Genomic DNA, 12,157 nt, shown 5'->3' with positions numbered 1-12,157 from the left:
CTATATTTGTGTTCTTAAAAACACACACAAATGGGAGCATATATGCATATATGTTTAGTGTATTATGCTTTTAAAAACACTTAATCTTTTAAGATGTTTATTGTAACATAAGGCAGATCTATAAATATTAAGATTATAATTAAAATTATCTTATTTTAATTATAATCTGATATAGATTATTATAGATTTATTTATACATTGTTATAATCTTACTGATATTTATAGCTCTGCCTTGGTTTTTTTAAAGCAGTTTCATAGTTTTCCATTGTAGTTTCCATAGTACTATAACTGGTTTTAGTTTCCATTGTAGTTTCCATAGTACTGTAACTGGTTTTAGTTTCCATTGTAGTTTCCATAGTACTATAACTATAGTTTTCATAGTACTATAACTGGTGTCTTACAGATAGTTTGGCTGTTTCTAGTGTTTTGCTATTACACATAATGCTACACAATATTATTATATACACGTAAATGCTACACAGTATTACATACACATATGTATTAATATATTAGTATAATATGTTAATATATTAATATAATGTATTAGTATAATACACATGTATAATTATATTAATATATTAATACATATGTAGTGTATTAATACATGTGTATTATATACACATAAATGCTACACAGTATTACACATAAATGCCACTTCAGTTTTCTCTGGAACGACCATTCATTGTTATTTGTTTTAACCTTTCTGATATGTTTTGTGCACATACAAGCAATACAGGCAGTTCCACGTATCTTTGTGTACATGTGTGCCTGTGTATTTTAGTCCACAAAATTAAAATCCACAAAATGATAATTTGCTGCTATTTTGTACCTTACACTTTCTCATGTAATATCTGGGTGATAATACCATATCAGTTTTCTTTTTGGCCCTCTCCCTACCCTTTGAAAAAATACTGTTGCATGTTGTCAATTTCTGTATGTGCTATAAATTACACACGAATATGTCTTTGACCATTATGTCCCATGTCTGAATATAAGGGCAGGAGATGTTTCTTAAGTGGCATTGAAAGGGCTTATATTTATTTATTTATTTTTGAGATGGAGTCTCGCTCTGTTGTCCAGGCTGGAGTGCACTGGTGTGATCTCAGCTCACTGCAACCTCTGCTTCCCAGGTTCAAGCAATTCTCATGCCTTCGGAATTACTGCGTGAGCCACCACGCCCAGCCCCTGCCCTACTTTTATTTTTAAAAGTTTATGGCTGGGCTCGGTTTCTCATGCCTGTAATCCTAGCAGTTTGGGAGGCTGAGGTGGGTGGATTGTCTGAGGTCAGGAGTTTGAGACCAGCCTGGCCCATGTGGTGAAACTCCATCTCTACTGAAAATACAAAAATTAGCTGGGCATGGTGGAGGGTGCCTGTAATCCCAGCTACTTGGGAGACTGAGGCAGCTTGAACCTGGGAGGCAGAGGTTGCAGTGAGCAGAGATCGTGCCACTGCACTCCAGCTTGGGAGACAGAGTGAGACTTCGCTGCAAAACAAACAAACAAAAAACCCCAAAAACACACAAAAATACCTTTTATTTGCACATGGTTCAATGTGGTGTTGGTTAACAACTTCCCTCCTAGCACATTTCCTTAGCCACCTCAGTTTTCTCTGGAACGACCATTCATTGTTACTTGTTTTAACCTTTCTGATATGTTTTGTGTACATACAAGCAATACAGGCAGTTCCGCATATCTGTATGTACATGTGTGCCTGTGTATTTTAATCCACAAAATTAAAATCCACAAAATGATGATTTGCTGCTGTTTTGTACCTTACTCTTTCTCATGTAATATCTTGGGGATAATACCATATCAGTTTTCTTTTTGGCCCTCCCCCTATCCTTTGAGAAAATACTGTTGCATGTTGTCAATTTCTGTATGTGCTATACATTACTTAACCAATTCCTTATTAATGTCAGACTTTCAAGTTACTTCCAATTTTTTTTTAATAAGTTGCCTTATTTTTCAGAGAGTAAATACCACTTAATAGCCATGTAATCAACAACTAGTAATGTAAGCCCATTGTCCTTTATCTGTGGAATGAGATAGAGGTTCACATTTCCTTATCTGAAATCGTTGGGGCCAGATGTGTCTTAGAATTTAGAATTATTTTGGATTTTGGAAAGTTTATAGTAACTCCCCTATCAGGATCTGAGGTGGTGTTCTCTATTCAAATAGAGTGTTTCTTCAGAGGAGAAAATACCTTCCCTAAGTAGGGTAAATACTATAAACAACCTCCCTTTGGCTGGGGTCGGGTTTTGCTTCCAAGTGTGTTGTGAGAAAACTTTTTACTTTTTAGAGCTTTTTGGATGTTGGAATTGTGGGAAAGGGATTATGAATATGGCAGTAGTACCTACCTGATGGTTGCTTTGAGATAAAATAAATTAATGGAAAGTATTTAGAATAGTACCAGGCATATACTGGGGGCTTATATAAATATAGTTCAGCTTTGTTTTACTTTGAGTTTTGTGAGTGAAATTGAGTATCCTTCATAAGTTATTTAATTCATTATATATATTTTAATGAATTGCTCCTTTGTGTTCCTAGCTTCTTATTTATTTATTTTTGAGGCAGCGTCTTGCCCAGTTGCCCAGGCTGGAGTGCAGTGGTTCTGTCTCAGCTCGCTGGAACCGCCTCTGCCTCCTGGGTTCAAACAGTTCTTGTGCCTCAGCCTCCCAAGTAGCTGGGACTGCAGGCATGTGCCACCACGCCTAGCTATTTTTTTTTTTTTGTCTCTTTAGTGGAGACAGGGTTTTGCCATGTTGGCCACGCTGATCTCGAACTTCTGGTCTCAAGTGATCTGCCCACCTCGGCCTCCCAAAGAGCTGGGATTACAGGCCTGAGCCATTGTGCCTGGCCCCTAGCTCCATTTTGTACTGGGACATTAGATTTACTGATGTGTAAGGATTCTTAGTATATTAAGGAGTTTACCTTTTGTGTTTCCCTAGCAACTCATGATAAGCATTTTTCATGTGTGTATTCTTGATGTCATTATAATTTCGTTGGTGACGGCTGCTCAAAATTTTTTTTTTTGAGACAGTCTTGCTTGTCACTCAGGTTGGAATGCAATCTATAGTGGCCTGATTATGGCACACTGCAGCCTTGACTTCCTGCTCAGTAATTTCCCACCTCAGCCTCCTGAGTAGCTGGGAGTAGAGGCATGCCTCACCACGCCAGGCTAATTTTTGATTTTTTTGAAGAGACAGGGTTTCGCTAAATTGCACCGGCTGGTCTGGGATTCCTGCGCTCAAGTGATCTTCCTGCCTCAGCCTCCAACAGTGCTGAGATTACTGGCATGAGCCACTGTGCTCGACTCTGAAGCCGCAGTGAGCCGTGATCATACCACTGTATTCCAGTGTGGGTAACAGAGTGAGATCCTGTCTTGAGGGGAGGAAAACCTATTGGGTAGCATTAAACATTTTATAGTGAATCTGTCCATGTAAAGCATCCCTCTCACCTGTATTTGATGATACTAATTGAGATTTGTAAATAAATTTCCTTAAATGTAGATATATTTTCTAGAAGTAATTTTATTGTTTGTCATAGAGTATACATTTTGCCAGTGTTTTTCTACAAGTAAGTGTTGAGGGAATTAATAATAATACCAGTTGGAATCATATTTGTATCTCATGCTGGGCCGGGCGCGGTGGCTCAAGCCTGTAATCCCAGCACTTTGGGAGGCCGAGACGGGCGGATCACGAGGTCAGGAGATCGAGACCATCCTGGCTAACACGGTGAAACCCCATCTCTACTAAAAATACAAAAACTAGCCGGGCGAAGTGGCGGGCGCCTGTAGTCCCAGCTACTCGGGAGGCTGAGGCAGGAGAATGGCGTGAACCGGGAGGCGGAGCTTGCAGTGAGCTGAGATCCAGCCACTGCACTCCAGTCCGGGCGACAGAGCGAGACTCCGCCTCAAAAAAAAAAAAAAAAAAGTTCTGATAGTAAAAATTGAAGGCAACAAAAATGAATTCTCCACATAAAAGATGAATAGGCAGGCCAAGGATTTGTTACTGGCTGATATGCATAAATAGCCACTATTAGCCATTTAACTAACACACCAGAACTACTGTTAAAAATTCCTTGAGGTTATATGGCTTTATAGGATTAGAAGAAAGAACAGAAATAGCTAGAGAAACCTGATCCTATGGGCAGGCTTCTAGATAGAACTAGCATACCTTATGGGCAGCCCTATGCCAGATAAATAAAAACATTGGTAGAAGGTTTTTCCGTTGATTTTACTGAATAATTTTTAATTTAAGCATCTTTATTTGAAAAGCCCTTAATACCCCTAAGAAGGTTTGGCTGAGTCATTTGCATGTCATTCTGAATGGATTCCGTTGCTTAACCCTGCTGAAATTTCTTGTGAGTTGATAATTTTAAGGGACTTGATTGCCTGAGGAAAGGTCAGTAGAAGACATGAGAGCTATATACTGAAAAGATAGGACAGAAAATGTCTGATATGTAAACATTAATTTCTTCACAACTTAAAATTATTTGCAGTTCTTTCAAGATTGATCATATACTATTGATTAACCACATGTCTGTTGTTTATTAACTTTTATATTGATACCACTCATGTTTTTATCCTTTGACTTATTTTTACAGATAAAGTGGAGAATTTTCATGAAGAACGTGAGAAGAATAGTCACCATATTCACAAAAATGCTGACGACAGTACTAAGAAACCCAATGCAGAAACTACAGTGGCTTCTGAAATCAAGGAAGCAAACGATACTTGGAACTCCCAGTTTGGGAAAAGGCCAGAATCACCATCAGAAATATCTCCAATCAAGGGATCTGTAAGAACTGGTTTGTATGAATGGGATAATGATTTTGAAGATATCAGATCAGAAGACTGTATTTTAAATTTGGATAGTGATCCCCTTTTGGAGATGAAGGATGACGATTTTAAAAATCGATTGGAAAATCTGAATGAAGCCATTGAGGAAGATATTGTACAAAGTGTTCTTAGGCCAACCAACTGTAGGACGTACTGTAGGGCCAATAAAGCGAAATCCTCCCAAGGAGCGTCAAATTTTGATAAGCTGATGGATGGCACCAGTCAGGCCTTAGCCAAAGCAAACAGTGAATCGAGTAAAGATGGCCTGAATCAGGCAAAGAAAGGCGGTGTAAGTTGTGGGACCAGTTTTAGAGGGACAGTTGGACGGACTAGAGATTACACTGTTTTACATCCATCTTGCTTGTCAGTTTGTAATGTTACCATACAGGATACTATGGAACGCAGCATGGATGAGTTCACTGCATCCACTCCTGCAGATTTGGGAGAAGCTGGTCGTCTCAGAAAAAAGGCAGACATTGCAACTTCTAAGACCACTACTCGATTTCGACCTAGTAATACCAAATCCAAAAAGGATGTTAAACTTGAATTTTTTGGTTTTGAAGATCATGAGACAGGAGGTGATGAAGGGGGTTCTGGAAGTTCTAATTACAAAATTAAGTATTTTGGCTTTGATGATCTCAGTGAAAGCGATGATGATGAAGATGATGACTGTCAAGTGGAAAGAAAGACAAGCAAAAAAAGAACTAAAACAGCTCCATCACCCTCCTTGCAGCCTCCCCCAGAAAGCAATGATAATTCCCAGGACAGTCAGTCTGGTACTAACAATGCAGGTAAGAATTTTTAAAAAATATATAGTAAGTACAGTAGTCCCCCCCTTACCTGCAGTTTCACTTTCTATGGTTTCAATTACCCAAGGTCAACCACATTCTGAAAAGAGGTGAGTACAGTATGATAAGATAAAGACCCCATTCACATAACTTTTATTATAGCGTATTGTTATAATCATTCTGTTTTGTTTAGTCATTGCTAATCTCTTACTGTGCTTGATTTATAAATTAAACTTTATCATAGGTATGTATATGAAAAAACATAGTATATACAGGTTTTGGTGTACTATCCATGGTTTCAGGAATCCACTAGGAACTGGCATGTATCCCCTATTGATGGCGGGGGGACTACTTTAAATGTATTTTTCAGGCTTAAATCAACACCTACATCGTTTCTTCTTAGATACTCAATTTTAGCTTGTTATATTTATTAAAAGTACCTATTTAGAACTAACTAAAGGTACAGCATTTTAAGTGTTAATGATCAGGTCCCAAGTTTTAAGGAACCATTCTGTAGATTGGAGAGTCTTCATACTTTGAGTTTTAATTTAACCTTTAGCACTTGAGAATTTTAAAGCATGTATGTATATGGGGCAGGGACACCAAACATCATGATGTTTCCACTTGACAAATGCAAATGCAGTGAAGACATAGATTAGATTTTGGACCTTTGGAACTATGCTGATAACAAATGGTTATAATGAGGGAAATACCAGAAGATTAGAATTTAAAGACTCTTTGTGGTTGGCTGAAAACTAATAAACATTCAAAACACTCTCAAACCATCTTAAGTTGGTTCAATAAAATTGAAAAGTACCAGGTAACTATGCATTCACTCTTAACTGTGGAAATTTAATTTGTGTGGAGATTGTAGACCCAGTAATGACTAAAGGTCCTCAAGGAGTTCTGTCTCCACTGTGAGAGACAAACAAATGAAGTAGGTTAGCTCTGCTATAATTAAGTCATTACCTGACAAGGGCTTTGTGAAGTGGATTGACTGTCTAGTGAGAAAGAATTTGTGAAAGCTTCTGGGATACATGGTTTCTTTTTTTTTTTTTTTTTTTTTGAGACGGAGTCTCGCGCTGTCACCCAGGCTGGAGTGCTGTGGCCGGATCTCAGCTCACTGCAAGCTCCGCCTCCCGGGTTCACGCCATTCTCCTGCCTCAGCCTCCCGAGTAGCTGGGACTACAGGCGCCGCCACCTCGCCCGGCTAGTTTTTTGTAGTTTTTAGTAGAGACGGGGTTTCACCGTGTTAGTCAGGATGGTCTCGATCTCCTGACCTCGTGATCCGCCCGTCTCGGCCTCCCAAAGTGCTAGGATTACAGGCTTGAGCCACCGCGCCCGGCCGATACATGGTTTCTTAACCAAATACAGTTTTTCTGGATTGCTTTACATATTAAATAAAGCTTTTTTCCTGGTAGGGCCACAGAAGTGTCATTATGGTAAATTAGAATTACAATAGTATTTTAAAATACAGATTCTCTTGTAGAATATGTCATTCTTGAGATTACCTACCGTTTTGCTTTATTTGGCCTAAAAATAGTTTTGCTTAATTTATTCTTCAAAACTAGATATACACAGGAGTACCCCTAGGGGCTCACCCCTACCTCCCCCGAAAAAAAAAAGAAAAAAGAAATATATCCAGTGTTGTCTTTGAATCTTTTCCGGAGAATGGAAGTTTGCCGCAGGCTTACTATAGTCACTTACGATCTGGCTGGGCAGAACAGCTAGGCATTTGCTTCCTCAGTAGAATGATAAATACTGCTATACAGTACCAGTGCCCTTGTCCTGCTGCAGTTTACTTATAAGCTTTTATTCTAATCTGGATAGCAAGTTATCCCCTGCAATTGAAAATCTGTGACTGAAATTTACATCTTGGGTAATAAAACTTTTAAAGATTTAAAATGTGAAATTAGACTCCCTTTGAGAAACTTGAAGTAGATGCTAAATAACATTTGACAATTAGAGGCCATTTGGTTGATCTACCCAAAGTTGAAATTTGAGTCTTCATACCATATGTGAAACAGCAAAAAATTTTAAGCATTGGGATACAGAAAAGTCTTCCTATTCTCCTATTTTGTTTAGCTTAGAAAAAGATACCTATTTTTAACCAGTTGGGAAATAAACTGATTTTTTGGTTAGTTGTGTTTGAAGACCGACAAATCATTAAACTTTGTTGTATTAGGTCATTTTAAATCTCTTGCCAAGGATAACTGTCCTCCTTTTCTGGTGTTTTAAATGTGGCTTTTGTAGTTGCCAGCAGGCATTCTTTGAAGGCCAGCGTGATTTAGTGGATTTAAAGTTCTGAAAAATGTTACAGGTAGATACCGCATGGTGTTTTGTATATGTATAAACTATACCATTCCAGTGGCAGTATCCATAGATATCCAGCAGTTATGTGACCTCTCGGAAGTAAGAAAATTATTTGGGAAAAGATTTGATTTTTCCATTTAACATAAAATAAGACTAGAACACATATACAGCAACCAGGTTTATGATTGCTCTCTCAGGAGGGGCAAGCAGGAAGGGAGAATGGCAGAATGAAACTTCTTATTCTAGGGAGTATTTGGTCAGCTCTGTGGTGCTCTGATTCCTTTATTCTTTTCTTCACATTTTCATTGATTCATATATATATAATCTTGATAGGTTTTCTGGTAGGTAATTTGAAATATTAGTAAGCTAGATAGTTTTGATTACTATTTCAGAAAACTTGGATTTTACAGAGGACTTGCCTGGTGTGCCTGAAAGTGTGAAGAAACCCATAAATAAACAAGGAGATAAATCAAAGGAAAATACCAGAAAGATTTTTAGTGGCCCCAAACGGGTAAGTAAAGCACTATCAGTGATTTTTATTATTTATTTGTTATTGGAGGGCTCAACTCTTTATTTTTTATTTGAAAGTTACTAATAAACATAGCAACTGTCTTTCAAAGGATATATGTAAGTCCTTTTTTCAGATGTAACCATTTTTTTAAAAATTGTAAAATATACATATTTTTTGAACCATTCTCAAGTGTATAAATCAGTGGCATTACTTTCACGGTGTTATGTAACCATCACAATTCTCTATACCCCAAACCTTTTTATCATATCCAACAAAAACTCTGTACCCATTAACCAATAATTTCCTCCCCCACCCCATGCCTAGTCAATACTATTCCACTCTGCTCTAGGAATGTGCTTTATCTAAGTATCTTATATAAATAGAATCATACAATATTCATCATAAACCAGATACAAAAGGACAAACATTGTATGAATCTGGTTTATTTCACTAAGCCTAATTTGTCTAAGGTTCATCTGTCTTTTACTGTATGTAAAAATTTCATTCCTTTTTATGGCTGAATAAAATTCCATTGTATGTGAGATATATATGTGTGTGTATATATATATAAGAATAATATTCCATTGTGAGACAAACATACCACCACCACACCCCCACACCTCCCACGTTTTGTTTATCCATTCATCTGTTGATGGACACTTGGATTGTTTTTACCTTTTGGCTGCTGTGAATAATGCTGCTGTGAAGGTTGGCACACAGCTATATTTGTTTGAGTCTCTGCTTTCAGTACTTTTGGATATATACCTAGGAGTGGATTTCCTGGGTCAATATGGTAGGCCTATAACTTTCTGAGGAACTGCCAAACTGTTCTCTGTGATGTCTGCACCATTTTACATTGCTACCAGCAATATATGCTACCACCAATGTATGAGGGCCCTAGTTTCTTCATATCCTTATCAGCACTTCTATTTTCTGTTTTTTGATAATAGCCTAATGGGTATGAAGTGGTATCTCATTGTGGTTTGATTTGCACTTCACTAATGACTAGTGATGTTGAGCATTTTTTATATGCTTACTGGCTACTTTTGTATCTTTGAAGAAATGTCTAAGTCCTTTGCCCAGTTTTTGCTTGCTTGTTTGTTTTAGATGGAGTTTCGCTCTTGTTGCCCAGGCTGGAGTGCAGTAGCACAATCTTGGCTCACTGCAACCTCTGCCTCCTGGGTTCAGGCGATTCTCCTGCCTCAGCCTCCTAAGTAGCTGGGATTACAGGCATGTGACACCATGCATGGCTAATTTTGTATTTTTAATAATGGGGTTTCATCATGTTTGTCAGGCTGGTCCCTAACTCCTGACCTGAGGTGATCCACCTGCCTCGGTGTCCCAAAGTGCTGGGATTCCAGGCGTGAGCCACCGTGCCTGGCCCCTTGCCCATTTTATAATTGAGTTTTTTGTTTTTATTGAGTTGTAGTAGTATGTTAATCCTTATCAGTAATAGGATTTACAAATATTTTCTTCTATTTCATTAGTTGTTTTTTACCGTATTGATACTGTCCTTTGATGCAAAAAAGTTTTTAATTTTGATGTTCAATTTATCCTTTTGTTGTCTGTGCATCTGGTGTCATATCCAAGAAATTGTTGCCAGATCCAGTGTTACGTACCTTTTCATTTATGTTTTTTTCCTATAGTTTATAGTTTCAGGTCTTTACGTTTAGATCTTTGTTCTGTTTAAGTTAATTTTTGTATATGCTATAAGGTTAGGGCCAACTTTATTCCTCTTTTTTTTTTTTTGAGATGGTCTCACACTCACCCAGCCTGGAGTGCAGTGATGTGATCACTGTTCAGTGCAGCCTTGACATCCTTGGGCTTAGGTGATCCTCCCACCTCAGACTCCTGAATAGCTGGGACTACAGGCGTGTGTTTTGATACCTGGCTAATTTTTGTATTTTTTGTAGAGATGTGGTTTCACTTTGTTGCCCATGCTGGTCTTGAACTCCTAGGCTCAGGCTATCTGCCTGCCTTGGCCTCCCAAAATGTAATATGGTCCAGCATAGGTATTGAGAATAATTTGATTTCACCTTTTTTGTAAACAATTCCTTAAATAGCTTGTTAATAGTATTTTGTTATTTAAAGTTAAAATTAGAGATTGTCAGTACCTTTTATTCTTGTAGATTGAATTGCTTTTAAGTAACAAATGAGTGTGTTCAATTTTTATGGCCTTATTTTTCCTATTTTACCTAAAGAGCCCATTTGGGGATCTTTTCAATGTAATTGTGCTATAGTTTTGCACTCCAGGTGCTTAGGTGAGACTTTGAATTTCTAGAAAACTGTATGACTTCACAGTGATATATGTAATTGTATTTTAACAACCTTTTTGGGTAATTTTGGATATTCTTCTACAGTACTACCCCAAAACTCAATAAATGGGAGTTTCTTGATGATTAGTTGCAACTTGGAATCTGAAACCATGCCAGTAACCTTTCATACCATTGCATTAAAATCTGCTTTGTCTTGCATTTTAAATGGGCATTTACCCATACATGCTTTGTAACATCATGTATTGGTCACTTGCAAAATACTGGTTACGATGAATTATGCACATCTTTCAAATGATGACACATTTCATTATACAGTATCAAAATACCACTGTCAAACTCAGAAAAGTTTGTAAGTACTGGGAACCTATCAGGTTCACAGTGGTAGATATAAGTTCTCTAAACTTTGTTTTTGCTTGAAAGTTCAATTTTTGTTGTTGTTGTTGTTGTTGGAAGCAGATACTTCAAGGAAAACAACTGATGGTAACAGATTTACTCTTTGTTTTTGAGAAAATGCCTGCCACATTCCCATGTTTGAATCAGCATAGTTTGTTGATCTTTCCAGTAAAGAATGATGTTTGAGAAAAAAGTAGCTAGTTTGGCTTGCAACTTAAACAGTGATGGTTTTTCTCCATACAGCCACTGTACTTTACATGCAGCAGAAGTATTTTATGCATACTTGTTTTGTCACAGAGATTATTAGTGTATTCAGGGATAGAGATTTAATAAAATTAACCATTTTTATTCCTTCATTAAGGGCTTTAAGTGAAACTGGCATTTTACTTTTTGACTGCTACATAGTATGTAGCAGTTCAGAAGTCCTACCTTTATTGGTGCTAAGGCACCAGCAGTTTTACCCACCCTTGCTTTTGCACCATTCATACAAATGTCAATCCAGTAAAAAAAGCCAGATAACATCTTTATAAAATTTTTTTTGAGGTAGAGTCTTGGCTCTGTTGCCTAGGCTGGAGTGCAGTGGCACGATTTCAGCTTACTTATACAGCCTCTGCCTCCCAGGCACAAGCAATTCTCCTGCCTCAGCCTCCTGAGTAGCTGGGACTACAGGCAAGTGCCACCATGCCTGGCTAATTTTTTGTATTTTTTGTAGAGACGGGATCTCATCATGTTGGCCAGGCTGGTCTTGAACTCCTGGCCTCAGGTGATCCACCTGCTTCGGCCTCCCAAAGTGCTGCATTTACAGGCATGAGCCAATGCACATGGCCCCATCTTAAAAAAGAAAAAAAAAAGAAAGAAAGAAAAAAATGTAGTTGGGCATGGTGGCTTGGTTGTAGTCCCAGCTACTTGGGAGGCTGAGGCAGGAAGATCACTTGAACCCAGGAGTTCAAGGCTGCAGTGAGCTATGATCACATCACTTCAGTACAGCCTGGACAACAGAGTGAGACCCTGTCTCTTAAAAATAAATAAGGTAAAT

At 38.0% G+C, this 12,157-nt stretch overlaps 1 protein-coding gene across 3 annotated transcripts in view; it reads left to right on the top strand.

Annotated features, from left to right (window-relative positions):
* WAPL (WAPL cohesin release factor) overlaps nucleotides 1–12,157 on the top strand; it is an 88,458-nt gene that overhangs the window by 18,581 nt on the left and 57,720 nt on the right. For 2 of the 3 annotated variants that reach the window (XM_033209799.1, XM_033209797.1), the window contains exons 3-4: nucleotides 4,606–5,631; nucleotides 8,334–8,452. In XM_033209799.1, the coding sequence (XP_033065690.1) occupies nucleotides 4,606–5,631; nucleotides 8,334–8,452 (1,145 nt within the window). The remainder of the gene's footprint in view (nucleotides 1–4,605; nucleotides 5,632–8,333; nucleotides 8,453–12,157) is intronic. The other variant, XM_033209798.1, reaches the window with a different exon arrangement.

This window comes from Trachypithecus francoisi, unplaced genomic scaffold, assembly GCF_009764315.1.
Source record: "Trachypithecus francoisi isolate TF-2019V2 unplaced genomic scaffold, Tfra_2.0 Lachesis_group9, whole genome shotgun sequence".
In the NCBI taxonomy this organism is placed as follows: Eukaryota; Metazoa; Chordata; class Mammalia; order Primates; family Cercopithecidae; genus Trachypithecus; species Trachypithecus francoisi.
This window is presented reverse-complemented; position numbering and strand designations above follow the sequence as displayed.